Raw genomic sequence first — 17,480 nt, forward strand, 5'->3', positions numbered from 1 at the left:
CGTGGACCAACGCGACTTGGCCTCCTTGGGCTCAGCGCTCCGGCCGCCCCGCACCCGGGCAGCACCAGCCCTCACCACCGCGCTCCCGCCCCCGGTGTGCACGGCCCGCCCCCTCCAGTGTGTGCTTAGGTTCCAAGTCCCCACTCCGTCCTTTACCACCTGTCTCGGGAAGGCAGCTCCACCTCTGCCCTTTGCTTAGTGAGCAAGTGGGTTCAGACGCCCAAAGCCGTAATAAGCCGCGGTAGGTATGAGTTTTTTCTTTGAGTCTCTTCCTCCCCTCCCCTCCCCTTCCTTCCGCCCTCTCCCGCTCCTCCCCTGTACTCTCCCCGCCCTCTCCCTCCCTGGCCTCCTGCCTCCACGTCCCCTCTTTCTTTCTCTCCCTTTGTCCTGCCGAACCCCCTAAGTTCCCACCGTGACATGTATTTAGCCTACCTGCATGCAGTGTTTTCGGTCCCCTTAATTGCTGTGAGTGTTGAAAGGACCCTGGCTCTGTCTTAAATGAGCTTCAGGACCAGCTGGTGGCTCCCAAGGAATACAGCTCTGCGCTCTCCCAACGCCGGGGCCCCACTTTGGCTGGTAAACTGATTTCTAGCCTGTATCTGATGTGCTGCCCCGGCAGGTCTCTAAGGCCCAGCCGGCCCAGCAGTTCCCCCGAAATGGAGTCCTGGCATAGGCAGAAGCTGCACATAGGTCCTCTGAAGCCCCCTGAGTAAGTGAGGCGAGACGCCTCTACTCCCAGCTGCGACAGAGTGCCCCAGTGTGGCCCCTCACCTTGCGGTGACAGCCAGAGGGAAAGAGCCACTCTGCGAAGGAGGCCCGTGGGTCAAAGGGAGCTCTGCGCGCTTGTGCACGTGGACCAGAGGGAGAGGCCAGGGGTACCACGTGGGCTCCCTCGGGCCCATTCCTAGACAGCCCAGGTTTTGGAATCAAGTTAGAGCTGGTGGCGCCTGAGCCCTGGATTCTGACCCAGTGGGCTCTGTGACCGTGGTGGACATCTTTCAGAAAACCCAGCCCTCAGCTGATTTCCCCACCTGTACACGTCAGGTAAGATGAGGAGGAGGGCCTCCATCAATGCCTTAGGCCCCCTGCACCTCTGTATCGGCCAGATTGCTGCTTCATCTGTTTATGCTTTGGAGATGTGGATAAGATGCCGTATGAAAAAGGAGTTCTGCCGCAGATTTTATTTCATTAAACTACAGAAGTTGACTTGCCAGGGTAGAACTCCTCCCGGCATCACATTCCACTCTAGCAACATTCTCACGTGAACCGGTTGCGGCCAGACCCAAATGAAGAGCAGTCTTCCTGCTGCTATGCTTGGGAGTATGACACCTCCCTGTGCCGGCAGCCGCCCCCTTCTCCTAGTTTGCTCTCCCGCCCCACCACGCCCAGCACTGCTTCCTGTGTTTGCTCACAGGCTGGTGGGGAGGCCGTCCCTCCTCGGTGTAAACAGACGCAGCGGTAAAAGGGCATCTCTCGCCTCTGTCCCAAGGCTTAGGGTCAAAACCGACGGTGCCGATAGATGGACATCTGTCCAAGCCATGGTACCCTCGCCCTTTTGTTTGTTTTCTCACATTCTCCTCATTACAGGAGGGGAACGTTCTGCCAGCGCACAGAGCATCACCATCCATGTGGGTTTGGGGCCGGCCTTTCATTTTGGAAACCTGATGGGGGAGGTGGGGCTCGGCCGAGAGAGCAGACAGCACGGGGTACCAGACGCCCCGTGGGGCCGAGAGGCCAGGGCCCTTAGAAGGAACGGGAGCAGAGTCTCAAAAGGCTTCCTGGCCAGACCACTGGTGAGGACGGTGTCGGGAAGCATCGCTTCCTTATCAAAGCTGATACGTGTTGCCACGTGCTACTCAGAAAGCCCTCAGGCAGCCTGGTCCCCCGGCCTAGGCGCTGCCGTGTGAGCAGGGAAAAGGGGGCTCGCTGGGCCAGATGTGAGCCCAGCAGTGGCTGTTAGCTGAGAAGGAGGCTGGGAGCGGGGCAGCTGCTGGGCCCCGGCTGCTCCGTGAGAGCTCGGTCCTGTGGAGGATTTCTCAGGATGCGGCTCTGATGCTTTTCAGCCCCTGGGGGGAGAGCTGCCCGTGGGCGCTTCCTGGGGACAGTGAAGGGGGCAGCAGCCCAGCAGGATGCTCTGGGAGGAGTGTGGATGTACGGGCGGTCGTGGGGCGGGGGGAGCCCTGGTTCACATCTCCTCCCCATGTGTCTTTCCAGATGCGCTGGCTCCCTCCCTCCGAGGCTACTTCTCAGGGCTGGAAGTCCCGTCAGTTCTGCTGAATCCCATGTAAGTACTTGGTTTCTGTGAGAACTGTGTCCAGTGCCTGGACGAGCCCCGGCCAGAGCAGACGTTCGATAACTGGGCGGCTGTCACCCCGCCTCCGCGCCTGTTCCTGGGCCTGTCCGTGCTCGTTAACAGTCACCCAACAAACTCCTCGTGGCCCAGAGAGTTCTGGGGTTTCCTTTCCACAGGCAGGTTGCCCTGTTGACCTGAAGTCTCGGTTGGTGGCTCATGTCACCTTCATCTCAATTACCAGGGTGACTGCTGAGTGCAGATTTCAGTGACTGAAGTTCTTAGCGCCGTAAAAGGCCAGCACTTCCAGTGGGCTCTGGTCCTCGGTCAAAAAAGGAAGGGCCTCACCAAACAGAAGGATTAGTGTCGGGTGTCAGAGTATCAGAAATCCCACACCAGAGTGTCAGGGGCCAGTCGGCCTACACCCCGACCGGTCGGGATTCTTTCTCTGGCCCTGGCAATAAGTAAGTCGAGGGCTGACCCTCTTGTGCTTTAAGACATCAACTTCAATAAGTTAGGATTGTACCTTTTCTTACCCTAAGCTGACATATTTCTGAGTGTGGTCAAAGAGCACTTGTCCTCGGGGGTAACCGTGGACAGAGACTTACACGCTTCTAAGGTCGGAGTTAAAAAGATTTTTTACCGAACGATTCTCAGAACCTTTATAACAATATGTGCATCGTGAATCTTGAAGATTAGGACACTCTAGGATGCAGTGTTTCTCAAACTTATTTGAGACCAGGAGACCCTTTTCTCCCAGAATCAGGAGACTGATGTTTTACATAGCACACACCGTGGGAAACCGTGCCCTCACCTCTTATCCAGAACCTAAACCAGGGGCACCCATATGTATAACCCTTGGACCAGTAGTCACCTGTTAACACTTGTCACTCATCTGTGATTATAGGGGAAAACCCAGGATTCTTTCCTTAAAGCTACTTGTATTTGTCCCTTATTCTGAAATTATGTTCTTCTCTGTGTGTTAAAGTACCTTTTTAAAGTGAAATGGTAATGTTAGTGACAGTTGTATTTTAAATGTCCTTTCTTAGAAAGATGAAGTCAGCCGTCCATGCTAGACACCTAAAATGTTCTTTAAAATGTTTTACTATTTTGTGAAATCTTAGTTTGCTATTTAAGGGTGACGTTTTTCTCCCTGAAAGTATAAATTTTAAGCTTTTGAGGTATATTCTGGAGTCCCTTTAAGTCCAGAATTTCCTAAGTCCATGCTCCATATGCCTATAATTAATTTTTAAATTTAATTTATATACCCCCAGCCATTGTTTCTTTGTTCCGAAAAGCCTTCGGCGTTTGTTGTGTGGGGGACCTTCTCCGTAACTGGATGACACTGGTCTGGCGCTGTCATGTTATTCGGCTCCAGAAGGCGCTGTTCCCAGGTTCCTCTCTGTGACAGTGTTTATCTCTTAATTTTCGGAGGCTGGTAGGTATTCACCTGGAGGTGTCTAGGATAAGAAAACCAGAAATTCTGAAGCTCATGAAAGAGTTCATGGGGTGAAATGCAGATCCGGCATTTTTCGCATAAGCTGATAGTTGAGGAAATGAATGAAATCGGAGGTGAGGTCGGCGGGACAGAACCTGGAGGCTCTCCTGGATGCAAGGGGTCAGTTTGCTGAGAGTGAAGAGTGACCAGGAGCGAGAACGGCACGGCGCCCGGGGAGGGCAGCGTTGAGCTGCCTGGTCTGCAGCGTCAAATGCTGTAGGAAAGCCGAGTAGGATTTTGGAAGTTCCAGTTGGCTAAAGATGGTGGTGGCATAGGGTCCAAGGAAAGAGAAGGCAGGACTGGTAAGCAGTTGAAGAGATCTAGCTTCATTCCCCAGAGATCTAGAGGCGGCGTGGCTACCAGAGGAGGGCCAGCCGTCGCTTCCCGCTGTCCTGGAAGTATGGCTTCCGAAACCCTGTAGGATCTGCATAGAGATGTAACGTCTCCTGTGGGTGCATCATCGTTCTGAGATAAATCTGGGCCGTGGGCCGGGCTCCTTCCTTGGGGTCTGAAGCGGGTGGGGGAGAGGAGGCAGTTGGGCAGGAGGATAGATCACTGAACTCATTACACTGCAGTCTCCCATCCCGCCTGAAGTTAGACCAGCTCAGAATGGCTCCGTTACCCAGGCTCCTCCTCGTCTCTTGGATCAAGTCCTTTCCAAGACGGCTAATAATCCAGGCTGTGTAATCTTAAGCAAACCTAAGTTAGAACTGAAAACAGTGGTGTTGATGAAATAACAAACATTTTAGAGCAAGATGAGTCTCTAGAAAAGGGCAAGTGAAGGGTAAGTGCCACCAGTGGAACCAGTGGAACCAGTGGCCCGCATGGCCTTCCTGTACTCACTGGAAGGAGCTTTCTCCCCCCCCCCCCCCCCCAGAAAGATGACGCCAGAATAGGGGCAGTGACATCTGGTATCAGACATAAGGACCTGCGTGCAGAACGGCGTCGCTTCTGTGCGGAACGCCGGGGCTGCCTCCGTCTGCATCCTGAACATCCCAGGCCTGTATTCCCAGAGGTCCTTCCGGGATTTTTGGTGGACCCACTCTGAGCGCTTCTCTCTAAAGGGAAATCGGTGACTAGACTAGAAAAGTAAACACGCTCTTTATTCTTTAAATAAACGTGTGTTATTTATCTACCATGTGGTAGATATAAAAATGTGTGAAACTAGGCCTGTGCCCCTGAAGAGCTTCAGTTCTAAGAGGCAAGAGCCACGGACACACATTTTAAAGAGAAAGGAGAATTATTGTCCAGGATGCTCCAAAGGAGGTGGGTCTGCGTGCGGACCACCACCGGCAGCATAAGTAAGACCACCAGACGGGTGGTCGTCAGAGGGGCGGGTGTTGCTGACGTTTTAATTTGTTCAACATCTTGCTTGACAGATGGTGTTCGGTCTGGTTACAACGTGTGCACATCACCACAGAGTTTTGCTGATGGTTCAGCCACGTGGCCGAGAACCCCAGAAAACACGTAACGATTGGCAGTGATCAGTTTCCCAGACGGGTTGAGGATAGAAAAGCACGAGCAACTCTGTAGTCACTCCTTGCAAGGAATAAGGGTTACGCAGTTTTCCTGGTTGGGTATCCAAATGTAGTTAAATAAATCAGAAAAAGGGGGGAGAAAGAATTGGAGTTGGAGTGGATGTGGGAGGGTGTTCTTAAAGAACTCATGATATTTCCCTGGCCGGGGACCAAGACCACAGCATAGAAATTATAAGCACATGTAGTTACAGCCTCACCGAATTAAAGGAGAACGTGGCAAGGGATAAGAATTTGAACCTGTCTGTTCCTTTTGTTTAGTTTTGGGGAGGAATGGCCGAGTCTGTCTTTGGCTGTGTGCACAAGTGCCTTGGCAATGCGGCCACGATCTGGAGAGCCGCAGCTGCTGGATGTCCAGGCAGAACTTCGAGCTTAGCAGGGTGGGAAAGGCGGGGTCTTCACGGAAGCCCAGACAGCTGCTGCGGCCCCATGCAGCCGCCCCCTGCCTTCTGCCTAGAAGAGGCCCCGGGGTCATTCCCTTTTCTTCTGTGAACCAAGGTCTTTCAGTCGCACGTAAGTCCATTGACACAATACACATTCAGTGACCACCTGCACGATATAAGGTACTGTTCTGGGTGTTGTGTATACAACGGTGGACAGAAGCAGACAAAACCCTTGACTTGGTGGAGCTAACATTCTGTCACAGGGAGAAGAAGAGTAATAAAATACTAACATAAACACAGTAGGTCGGGTTGTGAGAAGGGCTAATGGAAAAATGCAAATCAAGGAAAGAGGGCAAATGTGAGGGGTCAGCAGGTGCTTCCTTGCACACGGGAGCAGAGGTGAAAGCTCTCCCAGATTTATATGGGGTTCTTTTTTCAGAACAGACCTCACTCTACTCAAGCTTAGAGAACAGTTTAACTTCTCTGTTCCTCCTCTTCTTCCCTCCCTTTTGCTGCATCCAAGTGAACAGGCTCGAGCTGGCTGGGGCTTGAAGGCAGCGCTGGCAGGGAAGGTCTCCGCGTGCCCTGGTTCTGATTCCCTCACCCTGGGGTCTGTTTTGCTTGCTGTGTGAGTCAGAAAGTAGCGAAGGGCCTGAGAACCTGCCTCCTGCCAGGCACTGGGGTGGTGGCGTCCGTTCCAGCTTTCTGCTAACCACCTCCTAGCACCTGCGGAGCCACGTGCCAACCAAGACTCTTGTTGCAGCCCAGTGCGGTCAGCTGTGGCTCCCCCTTCACCCATGGTCTATTCTGTGAGTCTGGCTGGGACATGGAGGCCCCCGAGCACGTGCACCAGGGAGCTGCCTGCCCGGCCCCTGGAGGAAGGTCACAGATCGCGGCCGCGTGTTAAGATCAGGACATTGAGCCTCGGCGTTTCCACAGTCGCAGGGCAGGGCCACCTGCAGGAGCCAACCGTCCACTGCCAGCAGCTCTCTGCGTGGCTGAAAGGAGAGGTTCAGAAGGCCGGCGTGCTCACCGTAAAGTTAAAGGTGAACGCGTTGGGACTCCCCTCTGGTGTTTTGTGTTCCTTGGGGAGTCCTCTCCCAGGGTCTCTGCAAAGCAGACTCTGGCCCACGTGTTCTCTCTGCCCGCCCGGTGAGCCTGGTGTGCGGCCAAGCGTTGTTGATACAGTAACTGCAAAGAGCGTCTTGCTGATAAAACCCTGGGCTCCCAGAACCCGGGCCGAGAAGCCAGGGTCCCAGGACTCCTAGACCACCAGTCCTCAGTCTCCCGACTAGCTTCAGCCCAGAGGCCGAGAGGAATATGGTCATCAGTGTGATTTCCTAAACGACAGGCATCCTAAAAAGGCAGCCTTGGTCTGGCCACCCCGGGAGGCACCCTGGGTCTGCAGGCATGCCCTCCCCCCCTCCCTCCCTCCTTGCCTGTGCCCGGCAAGTGTGGACACGGCCGGGGAAATTTGGGTCAGATGATGGGTTTTGTTTCCAGGGGTGAACATCTATTTTTCTGTCCTCAACCCAACGTCTACCAGGAGACTAGAATCACATCTACTCATCTTTCAATGTTTTTATAGTGAAATTCTGGGGAAAACTTTTTTTTCCCCCTGACTCTGAGAAGAGAGATGCCCCGGGAAGGCGATCTTTCCTTCGGCCTGCCGCATCACCCCGGAGGCCGCCTGAGCGCAGGGCATGGTCTCCCTGCAGCATCCCGGGGCAGCTTTCCACGGCACGTCGTGCGCTCCTGTCCACAAAGCCCTGTGCGCCAGAAGCAGGCTCTCTGTCCCCGGAAGGAGAGCAGCGCTGAAGACTTGAGGAATGTTAGCGGGGAATCGGGCACCGGTGTCCAAGTGCGGGGCGAAGGACTTCCTTCCTCAGCACCAGGGATTCTTGATGAAACCAGCCAGCTCAGAGGCAGCCATGCCTGCAGGAAGAATATTAAGAATGTTGCTCGCTGAGTGTCTGCCTCTTCCTGTCTCAGAATTCTCAGACACTGGGAATAGCAGGGTATGTTCACAAGTGTTAGCTTTGGGGTTTTTGTTTCCTGGTAGGTGCCCGGAGCGAAGTCGAGTAGTCATTGGTGCACGTGATAGCACAGGGTTCTCCTGGAGAGTTGCTTCTGCGGCCTTGGGCTGACCAGAGTTGTCGCTGGGGTCTGGGGCGGCCCCTGGAGTTGGTTAGGTTTCGGGCTCCTCTCGGGGGGCCTCAGATCCCGTGCCTTTCCTCTGTCCAGTCCTGGGGGACGTGTGTGCAGAGGCTCTGCCTGTCTGCCCCCGGGGGGCTTATGCCCTGGTGCTGCTGAAGGGGCGCGCTTTTCTCCAGGTGCCCTCCCCACTGGGCTTGCTGCCAGGGAGTCCCTGGGAGCCACCCTCTGCCGCCGGGGTGAGAGCCGCCTCTCACTGGCTGCACCGCGTCCCAGTGAGAGCTCTTCGTGGCACTCCTAGCTGGAGCTTGTCCTCAAGCTCCTCAGCGGAGGCCTTTGGTGCTGGTGCCTTTGCCTCGCAGCTCTTTGCCCTCGGAACAGGCCCGGGGAAGCCGGCAGCCAGGGTTGCTGTCACCGCGGGTGTTAATGGCTGATCTCTTTCTCCACCCCAGGTTCCAGGTGTGTGATGGTGGCTGCAATCTGTCTTGTGGGTATTAACGCAATCTTCAAGTGGCTACTGTTCTCGAGCTGTTCTACAAAACTGGAGCGCTCTGGTGAGTTCCAAAGTCAGAGACTGAACGGTTCCTCCCAAGAAGCAGCGTGTCCCGGGCAGGGCACGACCGCGTGGTGTAGTTGCGACCATGGCACCAGCGGCCCCTGTGGGTGGGGCCCGTCCGGGGGCTGCGGTGGGCGCTCTGGGTTGAGACCTGCCGGTGTGGGTCGTGCGCTCGTCCCCTCCAGCTGCCGTCTGCTGAGGGAAAGTTGTCCCAGGGTAGCAGGTGAGCTCTGCGGGCTCTGAGCGCGTCACCCAGTGCTTGGTCCTCTCAGCCTTGCTGGGTGAGGCCGTCAACACCTCTAATCCAGCAGCATCCGGGTGTGAGATATTCCATCAAAGGGAACATATATATGAATGAAGTTTTTCCCTTGAAGCCCTAAGCCTTTCTTTTTTTTTTTTTTTAAATTAACCATTTTGGTGGAAATCTTCAGATGTAGTATGTATATGCCTTTTGATCTATTAATCCAGTTATACTGAATATAGTGCAGCCCCTTCTTGATGACTTGGAGACACTCTGATGAGCCTCTTCAGAAACAGGGCGATTGCCCATTGCCCTCGGGCATGACTGAATTATAATGGAGTCTAATTGGATTTCTCTAAACTGCGGGGCTTTTCTAGTGGTGAAGATTTTGGTGGTTTGTCCGTCTTCTCCGTCGCTACCAGCCGTCACTGCTCAGTTCCTTCACTTCTAGCAGTAAGCGTGGTCTCAGAACAGTCGGGCAGCAGGGTTCCAGGAGGCAACCTGCCTGCTGGGCACCACGTGTGTGGCTTCCAGTCTCTCTGGAAAGCTTGACCTAGAACAGCAGGAATGCCAGGGGCAGGCCAGCAGCAGTTAAGTCCCAGCCCAAATAAGGTGGCAGATTTCATCCCTGCGAGGGGCCTATAAAGAACAGATGAGTCATCAGGAGAACAAGATTCCTGCTAAGGGCAGAGAACCAGGCAGTTGGGCCTAGGAGGTCATTGCCGCATCTGGGGCATAAGTAATCTTGTGCTCAGATGACCACCTCTCAGTGCCCCCCAGAGGCATGCGTAGTGGGCGCGTGCAGCCTGCCCACCCTGCCTGGATGGGGAGCCAGCATCAGGCACTTGGGGTCTTTTTCCCCACTGACGTCTGTTTCTCACACTAACCAAACTGACCAACAGGTAACGACTTTTCCACGTCACACAGGGCAGCCAAGAGATACCCCAGTAGTTCCACAGCCGTCTAATCGATCAGGTTTTCCTTTTCTCATGGTCCTTAACAGAAGTGCCCACAGTATTAACTGTTTAAAAAGACAAGATCATGCTTTGCTTTCCCTCCTCCTCTGGGGAAATTTAAGGATCCAATTAGAAGACACCCATACAGTTTTTTTAGAAGCAGGTTTAGAGGAGGGATTTTTTATTTTTTTATTATGATTGTTTTAGTGCAGTAAATCAGCCCCGACCTCAGTAATTCGGGCACAAGCAGATGAGCCCCATCAGGAAGCAGCAGCTGAAGTGTGTGGTGACTCTCTGCAGACAGTGGAAGGGCCTGGTGACACGGGGGGGCGGAGGGGGGGGACCGGGGCTCAGTCCTGGGTGGGCAGCTGAGCCTGAGAGAGGGGCGGTGGCCCGCGGGGACGGGGTCTTCAGCACTAGCCGTGTTCACGGTGGGGCTTACCAGTCCCGGGCCACCCATCGGTTACAAGAGTGTGGAGGAGGCTTTCCCCTCCCCAGCTCTGAAGTCAGACAGCACTGCAGAGATAGGCCTGGCCTGTGAGCAGGGAGGATCTCTGGCCCCAAGGGCGGGCCTCCTGAGGGCGAGGGCTGGCGTCCACCTAGGGCCACAGCGGGGGCGGCCAGCGTGAGCTCGTGTCCATGGCCAGTGGTGCGCTGGGGCAGGGGATGCGTCTTTAGAATAGGGAGGAGTTTCTAACCACAGGTGACTGTTCCCTGGAGACTCTATAGACTGTGAACCTTTTAAAATGTTAGTCTTTGTGTTACAAATTAGTATCGGCATTTGATTTTTTAAAAGTCAAGCTGACAGGTATAAAATGAAAACTAAACCACTCTTATTAAAAACCTTAGTCATATGATGTTGGGATTTGGATGGAAGGTAATATTTCTTACCTGACTTTTAGTAAAAATCAATAAATGTTAGAAAAACTCTTGGGGAAGAAATCATTAGTAAATAGGTCAAGTATAGATACAAATGGATTGGGGGAAAACAGAAAGAGGATTTTCTTCTTGTTGGGAGAAAACACTCACAAGGCGCTTGGATCGACACACTGTAACTTACCAACCTACCAAGCTGCCTCAGGGGAGAGCAGCCTCTCCTGTGGGTCTCGGCGTTGGCCACCCCCAACCCCACCAGGGCAGCCGGCACCATGACCCATACCCATCGGCAGCTGTCCCCAAGCACTGAGGGACACGCAGTGATCTTCTCCATCAAGGACAGCTGAAATGAACTGGTTTAGAATTGTGTAATATTCCTTAAGGCACAGGGAGACATTCTCCATTGTCTTCAAATTGAGATAGTTGTGACCTGCTTCAGACAAGATTTTATACCCATTTTCTTCCCTTGTTTATCCCATCACATGCATGTCATAGTTGACCCCCTTTCCGGAAAGGTTCTGTGAGGAGAGTCAGCTCTGTAAACAGAGCCTGACTCTCTCCCACCCCCCATGGTGCGCTGTGTTCCCGGATGTCTTTGCTTTCTGTTTAAAATGTCCTTGTTAATACATTCCAAGGTTTGAACTCCGTTCCTAGCTAAACCCCTTTCCTTGTTTACAGGGATTGAAATAGCCACATTCTGACCTTCTATTCAGTCTGGAACATCTATGGCAATGTGGACGCATTCTTTTCCCATGTGAGAACTGCACTTACCCAACACAGTTACGGAAAAACGGAAAAGCTCAGGAAACTATCGACTCTCACCCCTTTGTTTCTTCCCTCCCTGTTCTTTTTCACTTCAAAAGATCCGACTTTCTACGCAGCCTAGATTAACCAGCCCCGTCCATCTTTCTTCCTGCTCAGGGGCCCAGGAAGGGGACAGAGGACCCTGAAGTCGGGTGTGTTGCTTATCGCCTCGGAAAGCTGGGGGCGCCTTCCCAGTCCCCGCATCAGCTTTCTGTAGAGGCCCTGTGAGGGCCGGTGTGCAGAGCCCCACGTGGGCCCCAGGCAGAGTCTCCTGGCTCTCAGCCTGGCCTGGGCATTATCAAGGCTGGGGGCCACGTCCTGTTAATAGCCTATCGTTCCCGTTTCATTTGTCCTAGAGTCCAGGTGTCTGCATTTTTGCTACATGCAAGTTGGCTGTGTCTGGAGTAGAGGATGGTGGAGACCATGTCTCAGGGAGGGAAGTAATTCTTGTGAAAGCCAAGTAAGTGGCGTGGACAGTGAGAGCTCCAGCTAGGAGATGAGAAAGCCCTGCAGCCTGAAGGGATCAGGAAAGGCTGGAGGAAGTGGTGCTTAAACTGAGTTTTTGAAAGATAGTAGGGTTTGTATCTGCAGTACATACACTATAACAGAAGCGGGGGTCGTGAGAATGACCGTGTTGTCTTGTGGAAAATGGATTTTGATCAAGGTTTTTGAAGGTCTTGGGGAGGCAGCGGAGATCTGAGCGAGGCAGCGGGAGGTGCTTAAGGAATTGTCACCTTACTGCCCAAAGCAAAATGAAGAGCCTAGTGGAAACACGTACCAGGAGAGGCGAACCAAGCCGGTGATGGTGGTGTCAGAGTGACCTGAGAGTGCAGGGCGTGTCTGGGGCGCAGCCATGAGGTGGCCAAGTGGCGAGTCTCGGTAGAGACGCATTGCCTTTGAGGTCGTGGCAGAGACGCCCAGGGCAGGGCTGATGGGAGTGGGGAGAGCTGCCCGGGAGCGGGTGGGCGGCGGAACCAGAAAGAGGCCAGAGGTGGCCTGGGAGCTCCCGAGAAGCAAGCCGACCCAGACCAGGCAGGCCCCCCACCTCACCGAGCCAGGGGCTGGAAGAGGCTGCAGCCGCTTCGTCGTCCTTCCTAAACTAGCGGCGCCCCCGAGGAAGGTTCCCCTGCTCGCACAGTCCCTGAAGGCGGGCGGCCCTCTCCAAGCCCGTGCTCTGTGAGAGGCCCCTCAGGTTCCCAGAGCCGACGGGCTACCCGCTGCTGTCCCCTGTGAGTTGTTCTGAAGTGGGAACTGCTGTTCCTCGGCACTGGTTTCCTGGAATCGACGGCATCCACGGCTTGGGTCGCTGGCATGGGGTCAAGTTTGGAATGACGTGGGACTTGTCGTTCCAGGCCTGACAAGCCAAGACTGGGGAGGAAGGAAGCTGGCCTTGTCTCCGGGCCCCCAAAGCTGGTTTCCCTCCTCTGTGGACGGACAGAGACTGGCGGGGGGGGGGGAGGGCCGCAGATCGGACGCTCGTGGGGACTGAGGCTTGTGAGTTCATTAGAGAATGTCAGCTGCTACAGCACCAAAGACCAGGCCTGGCCCTGTGCCCCCCATACCCCTGGGCACGTGCATTCCTGCCCCCGACCCGGGCCTGCTTCAGGCCGTGCACACCGGGGCTGGATCGGGGGTCCTGGTGCCCCACCCCCTGCCGGGTAGAAATCAGGCTGGAGAAGAGATGTACCTTTCACGAGGGGGGGGTCCTGCTGCCGGCCCTGCTGAGTGTCACGGTACGTGTGCCCTGCACCGACGATGGGGAGTGAAGGGTCCTGGCCCACTTCGATTCCTCCGGCGTTGAGTGAGTCTGGGGGGCTGAGCCCCACTACTGTGCTGGGCACCAGGGGAAGCAAAGGAATTTTCCTAAAGGAGGTGACCTCCTCCTGCTGGACAAATCCTGTGCCTGAGAACTCAAGAGAAACTGAAGGGAGGACGCAGGGACGTGGCTCCCAGAGCTCGAGTTGGGAACATTTCTAAACCGAAGGGGACACTCGTTATCCTCTCTACAATCGTAACTAAATGATAGGCGAGGACCAATTTAATAGTTACAAGCAGCTGAAGAGACAGGTAAGTGTCAGCCTAACTTCAGAGAAGAGCTTCGGGCTGTCCAGAGGCCTCCTCTTGAGAGCAGGGTCCTAGCTTCCCCCCCCCCCCCATGGAGTTCTCCCTGAGCTACAGGTTTGTGGTTATTATATTTGGTCTTCTGACTTGTGGCTCATTATTTTTACCCATTTGTACTGTCATCCAAAAACTAGGCTCTGACAAGATATATTGGGACATAGTTTAGATCCAGCTGGCGCTGGACGGATCTGGGTGGGAGAGGAGTGTTCCTTAGGATGGTCCAATTAGCTGTGTCTGAGAGAGTTTAACTCAGGGCAGTATATGGGTTGTTAACAGCAAGGACGGCCTCCTCCCACATACGAAATTCTAGTAGTACACGCTGATTACTGCTACGTATACCTTTCCGGCAATCACAGATTTATGTGAATCTGACCTGTTGGTAAGATGGCAAGAAAACAAGGGACTGGGGAGTTGGAGAGATGAAAGTAAAATGAGTGACAGAATAAGAGTAGAGCACCTACAATGCAGCCTTCACGTAAGTAAATCCAGACACAAAAGAGCTGAGACGTGTTAAACTCCTGGGACCAAGGCGGGGGTCTGCCAGGGAGAAAGTCTACATGATTGTCCGAAGGCCCTTTATTCTGCCCCGAAGCAAAACAAATAGGATCGTTTCCTTGCAGGAGAGGGAGGGCTTGAAAAGATTCTAGGGAGAGAAAGATAAACAGAAATTAAATACCCACTCCCTGTGTTTGTAAAGCGAGACCACTGAGCGTCTGGCTTGTGAGTGGTCTTCATCTGGAGGGTCAGTGAGGATATTCCATGTTTACAGAAAGGTGTACACATGCGCTGTCGTAGGGAATCACCGGGAGTCTCTGAGCCGTGGCTTCTATCCACTGGTGTCCCCAAACAGCCGCGTGGCTCAGAGGAGGACCGCGCACTTGTGAGACCCACTGCCCTTACGCGCTTTCTTTCTGTTTCAGGCTGGAACCCGCCCAGTTTTGGTCCCTTCAAGACTCTGCCACAGCCTCTATCACACATCTGTTTTTCTCGAAGAAAAAAATACAATAAAAATGTTTTACTCTTTTACACTGTATAATTGTAAGAAATAGTGTGTGTTATTTGTGAACGCATGGTCTGCCATTTCTGTACAGTTTGGAGATATTTTCGAATGAAACATAAAAGATGTCAACGATAAAATCAAGAGAGTGAGTATTTTTATACCAAACATTTTAAGTAGGACAGGATGATCTTACACTGGGTTGGATCACAGATTTTGTGCTCGACTTTTGAATGCTTGTAATTTAAAATATCTATTTTTTTCCTCTAAAAGAAGCTGCATGTTTAAGGCGTGTCTTTAAATATTATCAAAATTTCCAGAGTCATATGGTGAATGTATAGAAATCTGTTTCCCTGGCCTGAGTGCAGGGTCCGTGAGTAACGCAGCGTTAGATGTTAGAACCGCTAGTGCAGTGCTCGGGGGTTTAGCCCCAGGTCGAGTAGGACACCCTGCAAGACAGACAGACAGACAAAGCCTCCATCTTACCGGCGGCAGGTTCCCAGCTGGGCAGAGCAGCCCTTCCTTGGTGCACATGCCTCACCAGAGCGCAGCCTTAGAACAGCCCGGCACCTCCCGAGGTGACTGTACAAACTGGGGGCCGAGTGTTGGGTTTGGGCGTTTTCTTACGTTTCTCTTCTACCAGCACGCTCCTGTGTGTGCCCAGCTGACGCACGACTCCCCCGGTGAAAGTGCTGAGTCTAAGGGGAAGCCTTGGCTTGGGAGGCCAGCCCTGGCCCAGGAGGCAGCCGCCTTTGCCCGGCCCACCTGGCTGCAGTGGGCAGCTCCCATCTCCCACGTGATTTTGCAAAACATGGGTTGAACTGACCTGGTGTTCCTGAGCCTTGGCAGCAGCAGGCCAGACACACCACGTGAAACATGATCTTGAATCCCATGTGCTCACCGTGACCTGCCCCATCGGCCCAGGGGGAGCTGCGCAACCAGTGGCGTCTGGAGTGAGTGCTCGGCGGCTTGCTTCAAGACTCCGCCAAAGCCAGTCTGTCTTGCGTGGTAAGCTGACACTTCCAGAGTCTGTGACAGCTCACTCTCCCCCTTGTTGGAGAAGAGCCGGGTGTAAAAATATATTGACCTAAGAATTTTTAACTGCTGATATAGCTAAACATGACCACAAGCTTTCTTACTGATCTGCTCACGTTGTGATGAAGATTTCTATGTTTTAATGACTATAGACATGGTTGGTGTCAGGTTTTCTAGTTTCGTTATTTTCTTTCAAGCTTTTAAAAGGTCATCACAAAAAAAACACGAAAGGAGCCAGGGGTGAGGGGCGCTTACCCTCACAATAAATGACAGGAAGGAACGTCCCTGCCACACCCAAGCCCTGCGTAGGCCTTCATCGCCGCCTGGTTCGTGGTGACAGTTCTGTACTCTTGTTTCTAAGGAAAACAGCAACTTCCACACAGTCTATTATGCTTTTATAAACTGTTTAAAGGTACTTTTCTATTGTCATTTTTAAGAATAAAGTGCTAATTCCAGCTGTCACACCACTGCTTGCCATACTCCTTTTTGTAAGACCAACCCAGTGCATCCGCACTGCAGACCAGGGAGGGGGCATTTTTGCTCCCATTTTCACATCTGAACAGAGCTAGGCACTGGCCCTTGCGCCCGGGACAGAGGGGCTAAGGGGAGAAAGGGGCAGGGTAGGGAGAGCCGGGACAACCCACATGCAAAGGCTTTACGGGGGCGGGGGGGGGGGGGGGCGTGCTAACTGACAGACGCGGCGGCCTTGACCAGAGCCTCCCGACCCACAGGAGGGTCGCAGGGGAGATTCACACACCTTTCTTGATGCCTTTTACTGCACTGAGCAGACCCCACATCCTCCTCAGGCTACAAAGCTTTAGCTCAGGCCTATCTGAAATCTGTATTTGTGGTTTTCTACTGACCTACAGTAAGAAATACATTCTATGAAGTGAGAAGCCAGGCCTTGACAGCCAAGACCATAAAGTGCTTTATATAGTCTCACCAACTCCTCTTCCCCCGAAAGGGGGAGGGGGCCATAGCGCTCAATTCCAACTAATGGCAACCACCACGAGCAACTATTAGTCTCGCTGGGCACTGACATTATTGGTTCTGTGGTTTGGATCTCGCGTTCCTTTTACAGAGAAGACCAGCCACCAAAAGTGGGTCCCAGTCACAGCCTTCCAGTACCCTGGAGCCAGGGATGAAGGCAGAAAACAACCACACAGCTCTGCCGCCCTGCCCAGGCTCTGCAGGCCACATCTGACGTGGCTCCGGGATCACGGCTCTGGGACAGGCTTGATGATGCACTTTGCCTCCGGCCCATCTGGGACCTTCCAACTCCAAGGCACCAGAGGCGGGCCAGACAGCCTAGGAATTGAGGGCGCCTCCCCCGGAAGGGCTGAACACAGTCACTGCCATAGGTTTTTGCACAAAGGGCCTTGGGGTGGATGGATGAGTGCCTGGATCACCACCGCTGTGCAAGTGACAAGTCGACAGTACCTACCTGTCTGGCGTGAGCTCCAGACACAACCCCACTTGAACACCAGCTTCATTTTGTGTCACTCCACTGAGCACAAACACTGGAATTGGGAATTTGCGATAAGAAAAGGGCAGGTCTGTCTGTTCCCTCTTACTTCTGCACATAATGTCCCAGTCTGTATGTAGAATCCAGCAAGATGATAACTAAGCCATCCGTTGTTACCAAGTAAACCCTCCATTGGGAGGGGAGATGTGCTGCTTAGAACACAGGACTAATGCCATAAATGTCATAAAACTGGCATTAAGTACTGAAATTAAGTACTGTGCCTTCTACCTCTATAACAAAATCACAAATTAAAGGAATCGAATAGAACCTTAAAACTTGCAAAATGAAAGTTACAGTATAATCATACATACAGGCTTCCAATTCCCAGTACCTGAATATATGTCCAGACCTACTTTCACAGAAGAGGAAGCATGGCTGGACTCCCCAAGAACTCTTGGTTGTCTGTGTCACGGTGACATATAGGAATCAACTAGTTATTTCTGAGTGCTTTGGGCAAGGCATGCTTAGCTCAAGGAATACAAGCAGACTTCCTACTGTATCCCCCATCT

At 53.2% G+C, this 17,480-nt stretch overlaps 1 protein-coding gene and 1 long non-coding RNA gene across 13 annotated transcripts in view; one reads left to right on the forward strand and one right to left on the reverse strand.

Annotated features, from left to right (window-relative positions):
* Nucleotides 1-14,450, forward strand: part of RBPMS (RNA binding protein, mRNA processing factor) — a 195,134-nt gene extending 180,684 nt beyond the window's left edge. For 6 of the 12 annotated variants that reach the window (XM_067022431.1, XM_067022437.1, XM_059049303.2 and 3 more), the window contains 3 exons: nucleotides 2,215-2,284; nucleotides 8,313-8,414; nucleotides 14,335-14,450. Coding sequence is in view for 7 of the 12 variants with exons in the window: in XM_067022437.1 (XP_066878538.1) it covers nucleotides 2,215-2,284; nucleotides 8,313-8,358 (116 nt within the window). In the remaining 5 variants the exon portion in view is untranslated. Of the gene's footprint in view, nucleotides 1-1,587; nucleotides 1,794-2,214; nucleotides 2,285-8,312; nucleotides 8,415-11,167; nucleotides 13,361-14,334 lie in introns of all 12 variants that reach the window. The other 6 variants (XM_067022434.1, XM_067022438.1, XM_067022435.1 and 3 more) reach the window with 5 other exon arrangements.
* LOC136793302 (uncharacterized) lies at nucleotides 1,167-17,167 on the reverse strand. Its single transcript, XR_010838432.1, has 5 exons — nucleotides 16,891-17,167; nucleotides 15,702-15,802; nucleotides 14,898-15,461; nucleotides 13,876-14,057; nucleotides 1,167-13,126 (listed from the first exon to the last, which is right to left on the reverse strand). It is a non-coding gene; the product is annotated as an uncharacterized lncRNA (long non-coding RNA).
* Between the last annotated feature and the right edge of the window lie 313 nt (nucleotides 17,168-17,480).

This window comes from Kogia breviceps, chromosome 20 (assembly GCF_026419965.1).
Source record: "Kogia breviceps isolate mKogBre1 chromosome 20, mKogBre1 haplotype 1, whole genome shotgun sequence".
Taxonomy (NCBI): domain Eukaryota; kingdom Metazoa; phylum Chordata; class Mammalia; order Artiodactyla; family Physeteridae; genus Kogia; species Kogia breviceps.